At 32.5% G+C, this 17,697-nt stretch overlaps 1 protein-coding gene across 9 annotated transcripts in view; it reads right to left on the reverse strand.

The window, feature by feature from the left end:
• LOC143083736 (nck-associated protein 1-like) overlaps positions 1-17,361 on the reverse strand; it is a 66,713-nt gene extending 49,352 nt beyond the window's left edge. For all 9 annotated transcript variants that reach the window (XM_076260028.1, XM_076260027.1, XM_076260025.1 and 6 more), the window contains exons 1-5: positions 17,168-17,361; positions 9,330-9,440; positions 2,063-2,149; positions 777-833; positions 330-472 (exon numbers count right to left, since the gene is read on the reverse strand). In XM_076260028.1, coding sequence (XP_076116143.1) covers positions 330-472; positions 777-833; positions 2,063-2,149; positions 9,330-9,440; positions 17,168-17,272 — 503 coding nt within the window. In that variant the 5' untranslated portion in view covers positions 17,273-17,361. The remainder of the gene's footprint in view (positions 1-329; positions 473-776; positions 834-2,062; positions 2,150-9,329; positions 9,441-17,167) is intronic.
• Positions 17,362-17,697: the final 336 nt, after the last annotated feature.

Here is a 17,697-nt window from a genome sequence, read left to right on the forward strand (position 1 = left end):
ACCCCACAAAGGAATTATCACATACTTGAAATACTCAGTCGGAACCTTTTATTTACCTTAAGAAATTAGTGGGATGTGAATGTGCTAATTTATTGTAGGAGTTCCTGTCAATAAAATACTTCCATGGTAAAAGTATGTACTTTCAAAGAATATCTATTCATAATAATTACTCTGTATTAATGACATGAGTTTTCCTATGAATTTAATCTTATCAGTGTCAACTATAGTTTCCTTTCTTTTTTCTCCTTTTTCAAATATTAAAAACAAAATTTCTGGGTTTTTTTTTTTTACCACTAAAAAATATCATGCATTGACATATATGTACTAACCCTGCACCATGAAGGAATTCGTGTGCTACATTAAACAGAGACAGTACTAATCTTCTGTCATCAACTTTTGACACCAGAACCATTATTGACACATAGGTTGTCATAAGGTCAAGGTATTGCTTGGTAAGGTCATAGTTCAAAGCCTGAAAAATTCAAACGAAAAATAGAAGTAACCCTAATGTTATGAAACATTATGAAATTTAAAAGTTGAAGAATCTTTTTTTTAAATTTATAGATAAATAAGTTACAATGTATGCATAGATCACTTTAAAATTAGGGGTTATGGGGCAACTCCTAAAACCTAAATATTTTTAGTGGCCTATTGCATAAATTAAAATGTTGAAGATAATTCCATGGAGAAAACTCTATTCAGAAGGTCCCTTTTAAGCTATCATAAACTGAAGAAAAATATTTAAATATATCAAGTGTAACTTTGTGAACACTCACAATGTCCAAATGAACTTGGCAAGCATCAATAGTGGTCAGTAAATCTGTAACATGGTCCTGAAAGTATAAAATTAAAAGTTATGTCAATATGTACAACATTTATGTAACAGAAATTCACAATTGGAGGAGTCATAAATGACAAGTCTGAGTTCTTTTAAACAGATTTTTAATGTGTGTATTGTTATGCGTTTACTTTATTACATTGGCTAGAGGTATAGGGGGAGGGTTGAGATCTCACAAACATGTTTAACCCCGCCGCATTTTTGCGCCTGTTCCAAGTCAGGAGCCTCTGGCCTTTGTTAGTCTTGTATTATTTTAATTTTAGTTTCTTGTGTACAATTTGGAAATTAGTATGGTGTTCATTATCACTGAACTAGTATATATTTGTTTAGGGGCCAGCTGAAGGACGCCTCCTGGTGCGGAATTTCTCGCTACATTGAAGACCTGTTGGTGACCTATTGCTGTTGTTTTTTTTCTATGGTCGGGTTGTTGTCTCTTTGGCACATTCCCCATTTCCATTCTCAATTTTATGTTCATAGTTGTTGTATTTCTTTCAAGATTTGTAGTTGTAAGCTAATATATATCATATGTATCATGTTAATTCACCCTAATATTAGTTGGGGTTGGAATTGAGTTGTTTTTTCTCAAAGCTTTGTTTGCAGTGTTTTTAAAGCTTTTGTTTGTTTTTGAGTATATGTAAAATTGAGAATGGAAATGGGGAATGTGTCAAAGAGACAACAACCCGACCAAATAAAAAACAACAGCAGAGGGTCACCAACAGGTCTTCAATGTAGCGAGAAATTCCCGCACCCGGAGGCGTCCTTCAGCTGGCCCCTAAACAAATATATACTAGTCCAGTGATAATGAACGCCATACTAATTTCCAAATTGTACACAAGAAACTAAAATGTATATTTTTTTCAATTGACGTAATTAAATGTAAACATGGATATGTATATATGGATATAAATTATATATTTTAAGGTATGGCCTTTGTTTTTTCATCTACCTATAAATGATGATGTGAATTTCTGTTGAACATCCAGTGGCAAAGATTGCATGCATTTATCCCGATAAGAACCTCTTAATGAGATATGAATATGACTTGGCTTAAAATACTAGACCGACACATTGAACCTCTAGTTCAAAATAATAATTGGTAGGAAGACATGTTAATCCTAAATGTTGAATTTGTAGCATATATGTTTTTTTATCCTCCAACCAAAAATATTTCCTACCCTTTTGTGTCTTTTCACATTTTCCTTTATTAACAGAACTTAGACCTACCTTCAAGTCCATGATATCAACAAATGTATAGTAATACAGTGACAAAGATTTGACCACATCTGCTTTGATGTTTTGTATCGGCGATAACTGAAAAAGAAATTAAAAATATATATGCTTTCCTTCTAGATCATACATTGTAAATTTAGATACTAACAGTAAACAGGACAGTTATTGCATTTATTAGAACTCAATGTTTAGTTCAGTTTGCAACTTTTAAGGTGGTTCCCAACACTTTCACTAAAATTAATTTGGCTCGTTTAATTTTCATAAAATTTTGTAAAAGTATTTACTTTTACCCTTTAACAAAAATGTAAAAATTTCAAAAATTTTGAACCAACCGTTTTGTCAGAAAAATTACACTGGTTATATAGCAGTTTGACAAACACCAATTTTGATCATTGAGAAGCAGGGATGATTCCAGGTGTTTTCAAATGGGTCCCTTGAACATCAAATTGGGAATATTTTATCCCAATTGGGAATTTTTATGCATACAATCTAAAACGAAATTATATCATTTTCCTGACCTGTAAAAACGGAAAATGTATATTAAGTTTCACCTGTACACTGATTGAAGAAGTTATTGGATTCAGACCAGGGAAGTTGTAATACATGAATACCATGAATACCATTGCACATAATGCACTATCATCTTAACTTTGGTAAACAAGGCATATATACCAGCTAACATAAACCTATGGCACTTAAGCAGTTTAGCTATTTATTCAAATTTCAAATTATCTCAAATTATCTCATAGTATATAAGATATCTTATATAAAATATATTTTTATAAGATATCTCATTTAATACATTTGTAATATATGAGATATCTTATATAATTTATTTTTTTAAAGCTATCTTATATTATATGAGGTTCATGTATCTTATATATTTAATAAGATATATTATGAAATTTAACTGTCGAGTGGATACATATCGTATTACACGAGATTTGGTGGTGGAATTTGTTTCTCTAATGATTTTCTAACATTATGCAGGCAAACTTATTCCTTCTTTTCGAATGATCTGCAAAAAGATGTGTTCTTTCTATGTGACGTCATCAGGCATGGTCACCTTTTTTCATGCCGTCACAATAGGAAATTCAGAGGAAAGCAAGAACATTTGACGTCATAATCGGATTTTAACCAATGAAGTACTGAGATCAAACGAACCACACATTGATTAAATGTTTTTTATACAATGGGTACAGAAAGGGATAAATTGATGAAGAATTAGAGAAATAAGATATCTTAAATAATCTTTTTTATAAGATATCTTATAAATATACTTTATATATAAGATATCTTATATATAGTATATAAGATATATCTTATATATATAGTTTATAAGATATATCATATTGTTTATAAGATATCTTATACAATTTATAAGATATCTGATAAAGAAAACTATATGAGATTTATAAACTATAAAAGATATCTCATAAATTTTATAACATCATGAACATATCTCATGAACTATGTAAGATATCTTATAAACTTTATAAGATATCTTACAAACTATTATATAAGATATCTTATAAAGTTTATGAGATATCTTGAAATTAGATTAAATAACAAAACAGCTTGCCATATTAACCACTGAAAAAAATCATTCATTCAGTATTTTTTCAACAGATCATCTTTTTAAACTTACATTGATTCAAATGGATTTCAAATTGAACTGGCCAATTGTCGAATTCAGAAAAGCAATTACAAAAGGTGATATACTTAATTGATAAGATATTTACAGCAATTGCACCAGGCACCAGTGAACTTTAAAATTATTTTGATCATTTTTATATCTTTTGAAACAGTTTCATAATGATGACATCGTATTTCAGGGGAGGGGGGACCTCATTTCATGAATGGTCCATCATCAACATTATTTTCAACAAGAGTGCACACACTGAAATGTCTCGCCTTCTTTGCTAATCATTGATATTATGTTGATAGTCCTAAGTATAAAGCTTTATTACAACTGTCACATAAACTTAACATTAACCAAGATAGCTAAACACAGACCAATGAACCATGAAAATGAGGTCAAGGTCAGATGAACCATGCCAGGCAGACATGTACAGCTTACAATGCTTCCATACAACAAATATAGTTGACCTATTACTTATAGTTTAAGAAAAATAGACCAAAACACAAAAACTTAACACTGTGCAATGAACCGTGAAATTGAGGTCATGGTCAATTAAAACCTGCGGGACTAACATATAGATCATAAAACATTTCCATACACCAAATATAGTTGACCTTTGACAACTAATATTAGATTAAAAGACCAAAACTCAAAAACTTAACTTTGACCACTGAACCATGAAAATGAGGTCAAGGTCAGATGACATCTGCCCGCTAGATATGTACACCTTACAATCATTCCGTACAACAAATATAGTAGACCTATTGCATAAAGTATGAAAAAAAACAGACCAAAACACAAACACTAACTATAACCACTGAACCATGAAAATGAGGTCAAGGTCAGATGACACCTGCCAGTTGGACATGTACAAAATGTACACCTTACAGTCCTTCCATACACCGAATATACTAGCCCTATGCTTATAGTATCTGAGATATGGACTTGACCACCAAAACTTAACCTTGTTCACTGATCCATGAAATGAGGTCGAGGTCAAGTGAAAACTGTCTGACGGGCATGAGGACCTTGCAAGGTACGCACACACCAAATATAGTTATCCTATTACTTATAATAAGAGAGAATTCAACATTACAAAAAATCTGAACTTTTTTTTTAAGTGGTCACTAAACCATGAAAATGAGGTCAAGGACATTGGACATGTGACTGACGGAAACTTCGTAACATGAGGCATCTATATACAAAGTATGAAGCATCCAGGTCTTCCACCTTCTAAAATATAAAGCTTTTAAGAAGTTAGCTAACGCCGCCGCCGGATCACTATCCCTATGTCGAGCTTTCTGCAACAAAAGTTGCAGGCTCGACAAAAACACTCAAACTGTTGTATTTTGAGGAAATAGAGCAAAATATAAGGCCAGGATTTTTTTATTTGTTGGTATACGGATCCGCCGACCCGATTTTGCCGATTTCCAGAATAAAAATAAAATTGACTTTTCATGCTTTTTTATTCCCGCCGACCCTAAGAAATGCATTATCCCTGAAAATAATTAAAATAACTTTTTTTTATGAAATGAAATGCATTAATCACTAACAAAATTGATAACACTTGCTGTTGTGAAAAAATAAAACTTCCAGTTTACGTTTTTAAATATAGACAAATCAATTATCATAATAACTGACCTTGAAATGTCGTTTGCACAAATAATTTTGCGGAACGAAACTTGTGTTTAAAACCAATTACACAATAAGTTTGTTTCCCTTATTTGTCATCAGTCCGTAAAATGCACCATCTCATAGAAATAGACTTGTCCAAATGTGGATAGGTTGAAGGCATCAAGTTGAAGTATTGAATATTAACAAATCATTTGGAATTTTCTTGTTTCATAGTTAATAAAAAAATTATCGTCCATTTGGATAAAAAACGGGAATGCGAGACAACAGATTGACCCGATAATCTCGTTTTTCCAATGGACGAGTCTATTAGGTTTTTGACACGTGTGTTGAAACTTATTTTCGTACGACGTTTTTACATTTTTTTTCTTTATCAGTTTTCGTGCTTGAAGATCATTATTCACCAAGTTTTCTGGAATTGATTAAGAGCTACGCGAATCTATTTTTCTTGTTTCTGAAATGACGATTTAATTTCATCTTTGTCCGTACACCCTCCTTTTTTTTACTGTAAATAATTAGACAATGTCATGCGATGTTTATAACAGCTGAGCAATAATATTTCATTGAACTAAAATTTAAGAAATGATGATAAAATGGCATAACAAACATATTGTTAGAAAGGTGAAATATATATTGATTTTGCATATTTTTCTGTCTTCAAAGATGTTTTTTTTCTTTTTTTTTCCCGACCGACTGACCCGACTTTTTCATGGGGAAAATCCGTAAACCAACAAATTAAAAAACCGTGGCCTAAAGTAATTTCTTTTACAAAACAAGTTTTAATCAACAACCGGCTCTGCTGGGCGATCTGCTTTTATAAGATTGGCGCTCCTTAAAATTTATTTATCAATGTTATATCAAAATTTGAATTTGTTCTTTGCCGAGGTCTGCTTTGACACCAATTTTGACAAAAAGCATGTTTTTGATCAACCTGCTGAGGGATCTACTTTTGCGAATTCAAATACTCCCATAAAGTTTTATTCAATTGAATCCGGCTGCTAAAATTGTTTACCTCACGTTGATATAATTAAATCGTTAATAAAATGCGATCGAAGTCAGTATTCTTATCCGGATTTTACTACGTTTTGACGACAAACTATGAAAAATTATAGTTGCCGTAATCAGTGACTGAAACTTTTCCAGAAATACCGATTTTTATTTTATTTTCCTGAATTGGGAATTTATATTCACAAACATTTTTTGGGGGCCGCTAGCAGATTTAAGGGCCGCTTAGCGGCCCTAAACTATATAGTGGAATAATCCCTGAGAAGCTTAATATTCCCTTTACAACACAATGTAATTACAAGAGTGCACACACTGAAATGTCTCGCCTTCTATACTAATCATTGATATTATGTTGATAGTCCAAAGTATAAAGCTAAGCTTTAGTACAACTGTCACATAAACTTAACATTAACCAAGATAACTAAATAAAGACCAATGAACCTTGAAAATTAGGTCAAGGTTAGATAAACCATGCCAGGCAGACATGTACAGCTAACAATGCTTCTATTAAACATATGTAGTTGACCCATTACTTAAAGTTCAAGAAAAATAGACCAAAACACAAAAACTTAACACTGTGCAATGAACCGTGAAAATGAGGTCACAGTCAAATAAAACCTGCGCGACTGACATAAAGATCATAAAATATTTCCATACACCAAATATAGTTGACCTATGGCATATAGTATTAGATAAAAAGACCAAAACTCAAAAACTTAACTTTGACCACTGAACCATGAATACGAGGTCAAGGTCACATGACATCTGCCCGCTAGACATGTACACCTTACAATCATTCCAAACAACAAATATAGTAGACCTATTGCATATAGTATGAGAAAAACAGACCAAAACACAAAAATTTAACTAAAACCACTGAACCATGAAAATGAGGTCAAGGTCAGATGACACCTGCCAGTTGGACATGTACACCTTACAGTCCTTCCATACACTGAATATACTAGCCCTATTGCTTATAGTATCTGAGATATGGACTTGACCACCAAAACTTAACCTTGTTCACTGATCCATGAAATCAGGTCGAGGTCAAGTGAAAACTGTCTGACAGACATGAGAACCTTGCAAGGTACGCACATATCAAATATAGTTATCCTATTACTTATAATAAGAGAGAATTCAACATTACAAAAAATTTGAACTTTTTTTTCAAGTGGTCACTGAACCATGAAAATGAGGTCAAGGACATTGGACATGTGACTGACGGAAACTTCGTAACATGAAGCATCTATATACAAAGTATGAAGCATCCAGGTCTTCCACCTTCTAAAATATAAAGCTTTTAAGAAGTGAGCTAACACCGCCGCCGTAGCCGCCGCCGCCGCCGGATCACTATCCCTATGTCGAGCTTTCTGCTTTTTGTTGCAGGCTCAACAAAAACGTTAAGCTGACTTTACAGTTACCTCCCTGTAGTGTTAGGTACCACCTTAATACACTTTTTCATGAAATTGCAATTATATTAATTTTGCTTATGTCCATTGATCAACAATGGCTTTTATAAATGTGCACAATTATTTCTATTTTTAAGGTATACTGTATTCGTTCATACTTTTTAGAAACCAACTACTGATGATTTCTTGGGTATAGGGGAAACATGAATTTAAATGTTCTAAAGGCTGAGCTTTGCTTGTGGTTTAAGCCATACAGTCACCTATAGTCATACAGTCACCTATAGTTGTTAATTTCTGTCTCATTTGCTGATGATTTGGACTCTTGTGAAAAGTTGTCTAAATTGGCCATCATACCACATATATGTTGTCAATCTAAATTGTTCTGTCAAAAATTAACCTGTCTAAAGAATATTTCTGGACATTCAACATTTGTTCAAGCATTCAACATTTTAATAATATACTTGAGTGAGTACTATATGGTTGCAGCAAAAGTTAAAAGATAAAGTTTATCATGTTTATATCTGTCTGTCAGTGAATGCACATTTTTTTAGACATTCCCTTGGACAAATTCATGCATATAATGTAAGAAACAGTTATGAGTCAGTCTCTTCAAGAATCAAGCAAATAACAATTAAGGTTGATCTTTGGTATATAGTTCAGCAGATACAATTTTCTTTTACTTTGCCAGAATGTAGCTTTGCCCAAGGTCCTTTTATAAATATGATAAAAAGCATTGGTCACCATGCGTATAGTGTTTCAAGCCATAAGTGGTGCAGAATTGCCCACATATGCATAGAATGTTTATGATAAAACACTTTTTGTGAGAAAAAAAGAAATGTATAAGATAGAATTTTGAAATAAGATATGAAGATATGAGAACATATGTTTTAAATTATGCTTTGAGAATGAGAGAAAAAGAATTGATAATAGTGTCACCAACCTTGCTATCTTGCTACAAGTAAAAATTTGAAATTTCTCCAACATTCCTTACTAAAATTAAATTTACTATTTGAGTTACCTACCCTTGAATGACTATTAAAAAGTTGAGAATTTGTACAAGCACAAATATTTGGCATGTGTATTTGATAAATCAGTCTTAATAATGCAAAAATCATTTCTGTCTCCATAATATTCCAATGAACACGCACTGTCTAAAACTATTAATAGCAACCTGTCTCAAATTTTGCAAATTTAAGCAAATAATTAGACCTATCGAGAACTACTGTTTTACAATCCAAGAAGGTGGTATGTTCAGTTCATCGACCTTACATAATTTAAATATCAATAGGGTCATACATGTAATTCTTCCTAATAAGAACACTAAACATGTATGTGAATTGATCTGTAATTTTTTTACTTGAAACTAATATTAACCAAGACAGAAGATTGTTGAGGTATAAATTGCTCTTTTAGTTCTTACCATCATGCTTGCTTACCTCACATATCAAATGTTTGCAAAATAATAATAAAATTCAGCTTCACAAATATTGTCACTTTCACACAGCCATTTGGAAATAGCAAACCATACCTCAACTATAGCTTTTTCTACTTTATACATGTGCATGACACTTACCGTTGATGATTTGGAATCAATGTTTGGAAATTTCTTTGCCAGGTGTTTAAACACTGCCTCCAAAGATTTTTCTGATAGGAATGATGGTTTATTTTCTGGATTACCAAGCATCTATAAAAACAAAAACAGACATAACTATTAACATTACACTTAAATTTTTCAAAGGTTTAACACTATTGAAAATTACACTTATAAGGGTTAACACTATAAAGATCTACACTTTTAACGTTTGCACTTAAAAGGGAGGTAACTATTAACATCTGCACTGAAAAGGGAGACAACTGTTAGCAGCTGCACTCCAAAGGGAGATTAATATTAGCATCTACTCAAAAGGAAGATAAATGTACATATCTCAACTTTATAAAAAGAGATATCTATTAATATATTACATGTATTACTACCTGCACTCATAAGGGCCCATGATAAGGGGGATACTATCAATATCTGCACTCCAAAGGGAGATAACTATCAACTACTGTGTGCGAGTTATTAGTAATTATTGTTTGCTTAAAGAATCATGATACAGTGGCAAATATTTCACCCATGTTCAAGATTAAACATTTGTGTATTCATGTGAGCTAATTAGGTTTGCCTTTTGTATCAAAAGTTATGGTTCCAAATGGTGGATATTTACACCAAAATATATACTTATGTATAGTTCCTAAAATGTTTACTTCTGATAATTTATATTTGATGTTGGGTATTAAACAACTTATAGCTTGTTGTTCGGTGTGAGCCAAGGCTCTGTGTTGAAGGCCGTACTTTAACCTATAATGGTTTACTTTTTAAATTGTTATTTGTATGGAGAGTTGTCTCATTGGCACTCACACCACATCTTCCTATATCTATTTTAATAACATAAATTCAACCATTACTTAAAATAACTATTCCTATTCAAAACAAAACAATATATTACTAAATATTACATAAAGTCTTTATTTTCTTTAACTACTTCTTTAGAGTTTGGCTTTATTCCAATTCAGGGCTATCAGGGTAACACAGGACCTCTGAGGCAAAATATAACTTTCCAGGGAAATGGAGTCAAATGCATAAACTTCACAAAGTCACTCAAGCATGAAATATAGGCCAAAATCAGGGAGATTTTGCTGAACAGTCGGAATTGTTATAGTACAAGTTTTACCATAAATCAATGATACATCTATATATATTTTAAGAAATGGTCCTCTTTACATGCACCCCCTTTTATTCAAATCCAAAAATAAGATAACAACTGATTGAATAGAAAGTATGATGCATATACAATATGTATAATTGTATCAGAGATACATTCATATGCAAACTAATGAAAAAAATAAAATAGAATGTTTTCAACTAATGCTTTTATAAAGTTAAAATTGTAAACAAAAAATGACATCTACATATAGACAATTGTATATGAAAACATATATACATGTAAAGCCCTATCTCCACACTACCAACATTTTTGTAATAAAATGACAACACTGTATGTATGTATTGTCAATTTGACTTCTATATATTTACAGAAAAAATGTTCATAAACAATGAAAACAAAAATATGATTCAAAAGATCTTTCCCTTCATTCCAGTGTCATGCTTTAAATCTTTAAATTCTGCAAGGGACTCTCTATGTTCATGATGTTGATCCCCTTTCACCTAAACTTATTTAGTGCATCATAGTATACCCTTTGAAATTACGGCAAGTGCATAGTACATACACAATGAATGTGTGCATAGTACATACACAATGACAATGTGAATATAAATTTTTTATGTGCTAAGTAAAATAAGTACCAGTAAACAAATAAAAATATAGAAAAATCACAATTCAATAAAAAAATATTCTTTAACCAAGTTAACCATGATAACTATAAAATTTAGTAAATATTAATTTCCGATAAAAAAAACAATACTTCTACTGCAAAACTGTTCAAAAAATAAGATACTAAACAAAATTAATTAGGATTAACTTTAACACATTGCATTAACCATAATCCCACCAGAACTTGCACTGTCTAAGTCTAGTATCTGGTAGTTGATGTACCTTAGTTATATACCTGTATATAAAATGCTGTTTTACTATTTTGGAAGTTCTATCGGGGTGTCTACAGATCATTGAAACAGCCAGGTTAGGAAAATACCCTTTAGACCAAATATAAATTGACAGGCTAACATGGCTAAGGCAAGTGAAAATTGACACTCTCTTAGTATAAAGGATTAATGACAGGAAGGATCTTGATTCAACAAATTAAAAAAACAAACAAGGATAAACCACTTGTGAGCACCCCCCCACCTCCAAAAAAAAAAAAAACAAAAAAAACAAAAGTGGTAAATAAATATCTAAGTATGTACTATACCGTTTGGTTTTCCCATTTGAATGGTTTAACACTAGTAATTTTGGGGCCCTTTATACATTGTTATAGCTTATTGTTTGGTGTGAGCCTAGGCTCAGTGTTGAAGGCAGTACATTGACCTATAATGGTTTACTGTTATAAATTGTTATTTGGATGGAGCTTTGTCTCACTGGCACTCACATTTATGTCTAGAAGTATTATATGACCAATTAACTTTTTTTCTCTTGTTTCTTGAACCACAAAGGGTGCGCACTATACACAAATGCGCACTATACATACCAAAAGACGGTATAAACCAAAAAAAGGTATTTACAGTGGGAGCAAACAATCATTCAAATAATTCTTTTATATATCGTCCTTGTTTGTATAGGCATATATTTTTTTATCTTGGTAAAGGTCTTTTAATTGTCTTTCAAGTTATGTAGGGACTAAAAACACAAAAAAAAGTATAAAAAGAAAAACAATGACAGACAAAATTCACTTAATCTAATGCTACAAACAGATTTAAAAAAAAGTAAAACAAACAGACATGCTGACAACAACGCCATCTACTTACAGACATCTGTTGGGTCATGAGATAAAAAAACAAACTGTTAGTATATCTGCAAACCATTTGTACATGTTGTACAATGTTGTATGCAGGACTTGATTCAGGGACAACATCAAAAGTTCATTATGTAGGACAAAAAACTTAATTTACATAGTTTTTTCACTGACACCCCCTTCTTCTCCGTCAAAACAATTAGTATGCAGGACTTGATTAATTGATTAAGGGATGACATCAAAAGTTCAATGTAGGATAAAAAAATTAATTCAATAGTTTTTTCACTGAAACCTACTTGCACTATCATTTTCTATGTTTAGTGGACCCTGAAATTGGGATAAAACTATAATTTGGCATTTAATTTAGAAAGATAATATCATAGGGAACATGTCTACTAAGTTTCAAGTTGATTGGACTTCAACTTCATCAAAAACTACCTTGACCAAAAACTTTAACCTGAAATTTGCACTATCATTTTCTATGTTCAGTGAACCGTGAAATTGGGGACAAAACTCTAATTTTGCATTGAAATTAGAAAGATCATATCATAGGGCACATGTGTACTTAGTTTCAAGTTGATTGGACTTCAACTTCATCAAAAACTACCTTGACTAAACTCTTTAACCTGAAGGGACAGATGGAATGACAGACGGACGGAAGGACAGACAAACGGTAAAATGGACGGATAGACAAATAGACAGACTGATGGAAGGACGGACAGATGGATGCACAGACCAGAAAACATAATGACCCTCTACTATCATAGGTGGGGCATAAAAATATCCCCCCTTCCCCCACCCAAACCAACTATTTGATTTAAGTTTTTTATCCTACATTGATATTTTGATGTCATCCCTAACAGGCAGAAGAGGGAAGGAACATCTGGGTTAGTCTCTCTTTGCATAGTTAGTTCATACAAGGTGATTGGATCAAACACTTTTTTCTTCTAATTATACATACTGAAGATTCATTGAAAATAATTTATTAGACCAGGAAGATAAACAAACATACAATGAAATTTACTTTTTTTTTAAATCAGAGAGAAATGATTTAAGTTGATCAGGTTAAAGTTTCCACCATTTTCTACATTTGAAAATGCCTGTACCAAGTCAGGAATATGACAGTTCTTGTCCATTCGTTTTTGTTGCGTTTTGTTATTTGATTTTGCCATGTGATTATGGACTTTCTGAATTGATTTTCCTCTGAGTTCAGTATTTTTGTGATTTTACTTTTCCTACATTTTCAGTGTTTTCCCTTGACATCCTAAACGGGGAAATTTGAAATACCAAATCTTGTTTCTAAAAATTATAGCATTACATCCTTAACATAATCTGTAAGAAAACCAATTCAAATAGCATCACATTCAAGAAATATAGCATCACATTACGATGATGTTAAAAAGCCCTAGGGGGGAACACTGATTGCATAATCCAAACTTAAAAAAAAGATGCACTAGACAGCTCATGCCGCCAACCCGTTTTCCATAAATTGTGCTCAATACCAACTGCAATATATCTGTGAAATCCTTATATGTCAGATGTAGTTTATAAATATATGAATGAATGCTAATTATTTCCACTGTGCAATTTTCTTGAAAGTTCTGGTTAGATTATAAAAATTGACAACAAAACACATTTTTTAAACCAGCCAGTCCCAACCATGTTCAACATTAACATGATAAGGGGATTTCCCAATCATTCAAAATTTAAGTATAAAATTGAATGCACTGTTTTCACAACTGAATAAAATAAGGGAAGAAACCATACAGAAGAAGCTGGCACTTAATACAAATGGGTGAAAGCTCAGCCTTGCCTTTCAAAACACCATGCATTCGTAAAAACAAATTTTTCAACACAAACAACTATTGCTTACATCTTTATATTTACTGAATGCCTAGAACCAAAACAAAAGGTCAAATAAGTTTAATCAAAGGAACTACATGTAAATTCAGCATGCAAGCAACCATGATTTGAAAAGCTCTTTTTCAATAGCTGAAAATTATAAACAAAAGTAAGCATTGAAAAATATCATAAAAATCCTCAACCTTTTATTATCAACCAACATATTTGATGAAGAATTTAGAAAAATCTTCTGAATTTGATAAACTCATTTTCATCTTTTGTTAGTCTAGTTTTGATTGAGAGCAGCTTTGTCGTGTAAATATTTCTTTCTCTTTAATCATGTTAATACACATTCATTTTCTGCATTTTTAAAGATGTAGGTTGTTTTACAATTCTGACAATGATTCATTTTCATTCTGTTTTTGGCAAGCATGGCAAGGTTTTTATTTTCAGTTCTTACAATACCAAAATACTCATTTTCAAAATCATCCTCACCATTATTTGTATTTTAATCTTAAGCAATAATTTTTTATACATATATTCATTCATTTTTAATAATCTAAAAGCAGTTAGTAATTAATACTTCCTAAATATGTGTTTTACTAACTAACAAGTGCCTACATGGCATACGGTAAAGTGAAACATGATACATTGTAAAACACTTGTTTTCTTAAGCATATTAATAAGTGTAATACACTTTTTCTTTATTTACATGTATTTATATGATGTCAGTTATCATTTATTAACTGCCTATTAATATTATTTACTTCTCTAGATCTACATTTTATAATTTACATGTGTATGAAGTCATCAATAACTGTATGCAGGTATGATGGGGAAAAAATGTTTATTTGATTTTAAAAATTATGAATATTTAATATAATAATATGGGTAAGTCATGTATTTTTTATGACATTAGCCATGTGTTAGCTATGTATATATATATTTCACTGTGCGAGAAAATTTACAAGAAATTCAAAAGTTGTCTACAGGTCTCATGTTCATTGTCTAGTTAACATGATTTAAGGTTATTTATATCTAGTACCATAGAAATACACCAATGAAAGAAAAAGTGCAACAAATTTCTTGTAAATTTGAAGTTCATACTTTTAAGCTGAGAAAATTCATTTAAAGTTTTGCTTGTTTGTTTCTCTTAGACTTAGTCTTAGTTGTACTGAAAAATTATCTGCTTATTATGGCAAATTCGTCAGTGGTCTCATTTGGGCTGTGTGACATGGGATTGCTGTTAATAGACCACTTTCCAGTTTGTACGTCACGAAAAAAACTCATCAATTGTGCACATATTTAAGACGTCATTTACCAAATAGAGGGGATCGCTTGTATCCCTGCACTACTAACGTTCATCCAGCTTCTTAGTGATCGTCATTGTGCAGGATAAACAAGAAATAATGGTTGTTCTATAGGTACAAAATGTACTTAATTACAATTCCCTAATGACAGCAGTGCTGATTGTCAAAATTTTTATGAGAATTCAATTTGCTGAATGAATAATTTGTACAATATGGCATTATAGTTTTCCAACCACTAACTTAACATTGGAACAGAAGTGAAACCAAAACCAAAGTTTTTGACATAATGCATCGAACTCAAAAGTTGTCTCTTATACCGCAGTCCCACTAGGCCATGATCGCACTACGATCTGTGAAAAAAAATGCAAATTTTGATGATCGCAGTACAAACTGGTAGATCGCAGTAAGGTTGTATCACTGTTGTGGTGAGGTCTTCAAGATCGTGATGAGTGTGGCCAACTTTGAACATGTTCAAAACAATTGTGGGGCAGTCGTGGCAAAATCAGGTCGTAGTAGAAGCGTAGTGAGAGCGCACTTAGGTTGTAGGTCGTAGTAAGATGCCAGTTGCTGTACAATCGTAGCAAGAGCGTAGCATAAGCGTGATTCTATCCTGAGAGACTGCACTACGATCTCACAGCAACGTTATTACGACCTCACTACGACCATCACGTTCTCACCACAACCCAACTATGCTTCCGCTACGACTATACCACGTTTACACCACACTGTTCAAGATTCTAGCATGCCCTTGCCGTCCCCATCACACTCTTCTTACGACCTGACTACGTTCATACTATGACCATCATTCTCATTGTCATTTTCACATGAAATACATTATATATATATACAGGTTTTGTTTGTCTGTATGAAGTTCTTGTCCATTTTCTCTAACGGCTCAACCATGCTTCTCGTTTATATAGATTAGACCGTTGGTTTTCCCGTTTGAATGGTTTTACACTAGTAATTTTTGGAGCCCTTTATAGCTTGCTGTTCGGTGTGAGCTAATGCTCCGTGTTGAAAACTGTACCTTGGCATATAATGGTTCTCTATTTTTTACAATCCAAGATGGAGGAAGACACCCATACCACCTTAAGTAAGATCATAGTATGAATGTAGTGTAATCGTGGTAAGAACATACTATAATCGCAGCAAAAGCGTGGTAAGATCGTGTTGCAATCAGATAACTGGTGGTATAGTCGTAGTGAGAACGTGATGAGCGTAGAAAGATCTTGATAAGCCTAAAGAGGTCGCAGAATAAGCGCGGTGAGAACGTGGTTTAATCGTAGTGGGATCGTTTTAGAAGCGTAATAAGGATGTGGTAGCATCGTGAAAGCAACGAAAATTTACATTTTCATGCCGCGACCTCACCACGATCTGAATTTATTTTAGATCGCAGTGAAGGTAATGCGATCGTGGTCTAGTCAGACTGGGGCTTTAGTAGGCGTGACTTGTAAACATCAAATTTTTGTGTATAAAAAAGGAAAATAAATCAGGCCAGTTACCTGTAATTACAATAAATATCATTAATTAACCAGGATACAAGAATCTGACAAAACAGTAAGTGTGGTCCTGGATCTGACCCCATTATTTATAATTCGGTATGATAATAACAACATTTATAATTTACATGGCAGTAAAGGGCGGGCAGTAAACTCCAAATCCAAGGTTAAAAATACATCAAACACACTGGGTCGTCAGCTATTTTACACACTGACTAAATTTAAAATCTTGTTTCTTCTTTACCAAATTGACAATTTTAGAAAAAGGATCTATGTAGACTATATGGCATTTTTGACTGTCAAAAACAAACCTTTTTGATATTGTAAATGCGCGTTAGCATTCCACGACCTCGGTCGTTCATGATAGTTAGTTTTTCTGCCAGCTTCTGCTGGCTTGGCATCATTCCTCGAGACATCTTTGCTGTGTTTTATGGGAGTAATTTCGCTAATAAGAGATGTTTAGATATTCTTCAACCATTGTATACTTCCTTAAAAGACACTTCCGGTTATAACAAACAAGAGGCTCATGTGGTTAGTGGGATTATCTCCCCTGGTAAAAAAACTAGCACTTTAAAAAAAATAGGATTTCTGACGGGCGATAATTCAGATTATAAATTATTTAAAAATTAGTTAACAAATTCCTGTCAATGTTCATTATTTATAGTATATTACCCGATAACAGCATCTTTTCAATTTGAAAATGCCAGTAGGCTATATGGACCAAACAAACTTGGCCGACTTGATGGTAAAATATGCGGAGTGGCTATTCGTCCGGGTAGCCGGACGAATAGTTAAAAATCTCTATTCGTCCGGCCATCCGTCTGCGGATGCGCAAATATTC

Source organism: Mytilus galloprovincialis, chromosome 7 (assembly GCF_965363235.1).
Source record: "Mytilus galloprovincialis chromosome 7, xbMytGall1.hap1.1, whole genome shotgun sequence".
Classification (NCBI taxonomy): Eukaryota; Metazoa; Mollusca; class Bivalvia; order Mytilida; family Mytilidae; genus Mytilus; species Mytilus galloprovincialis.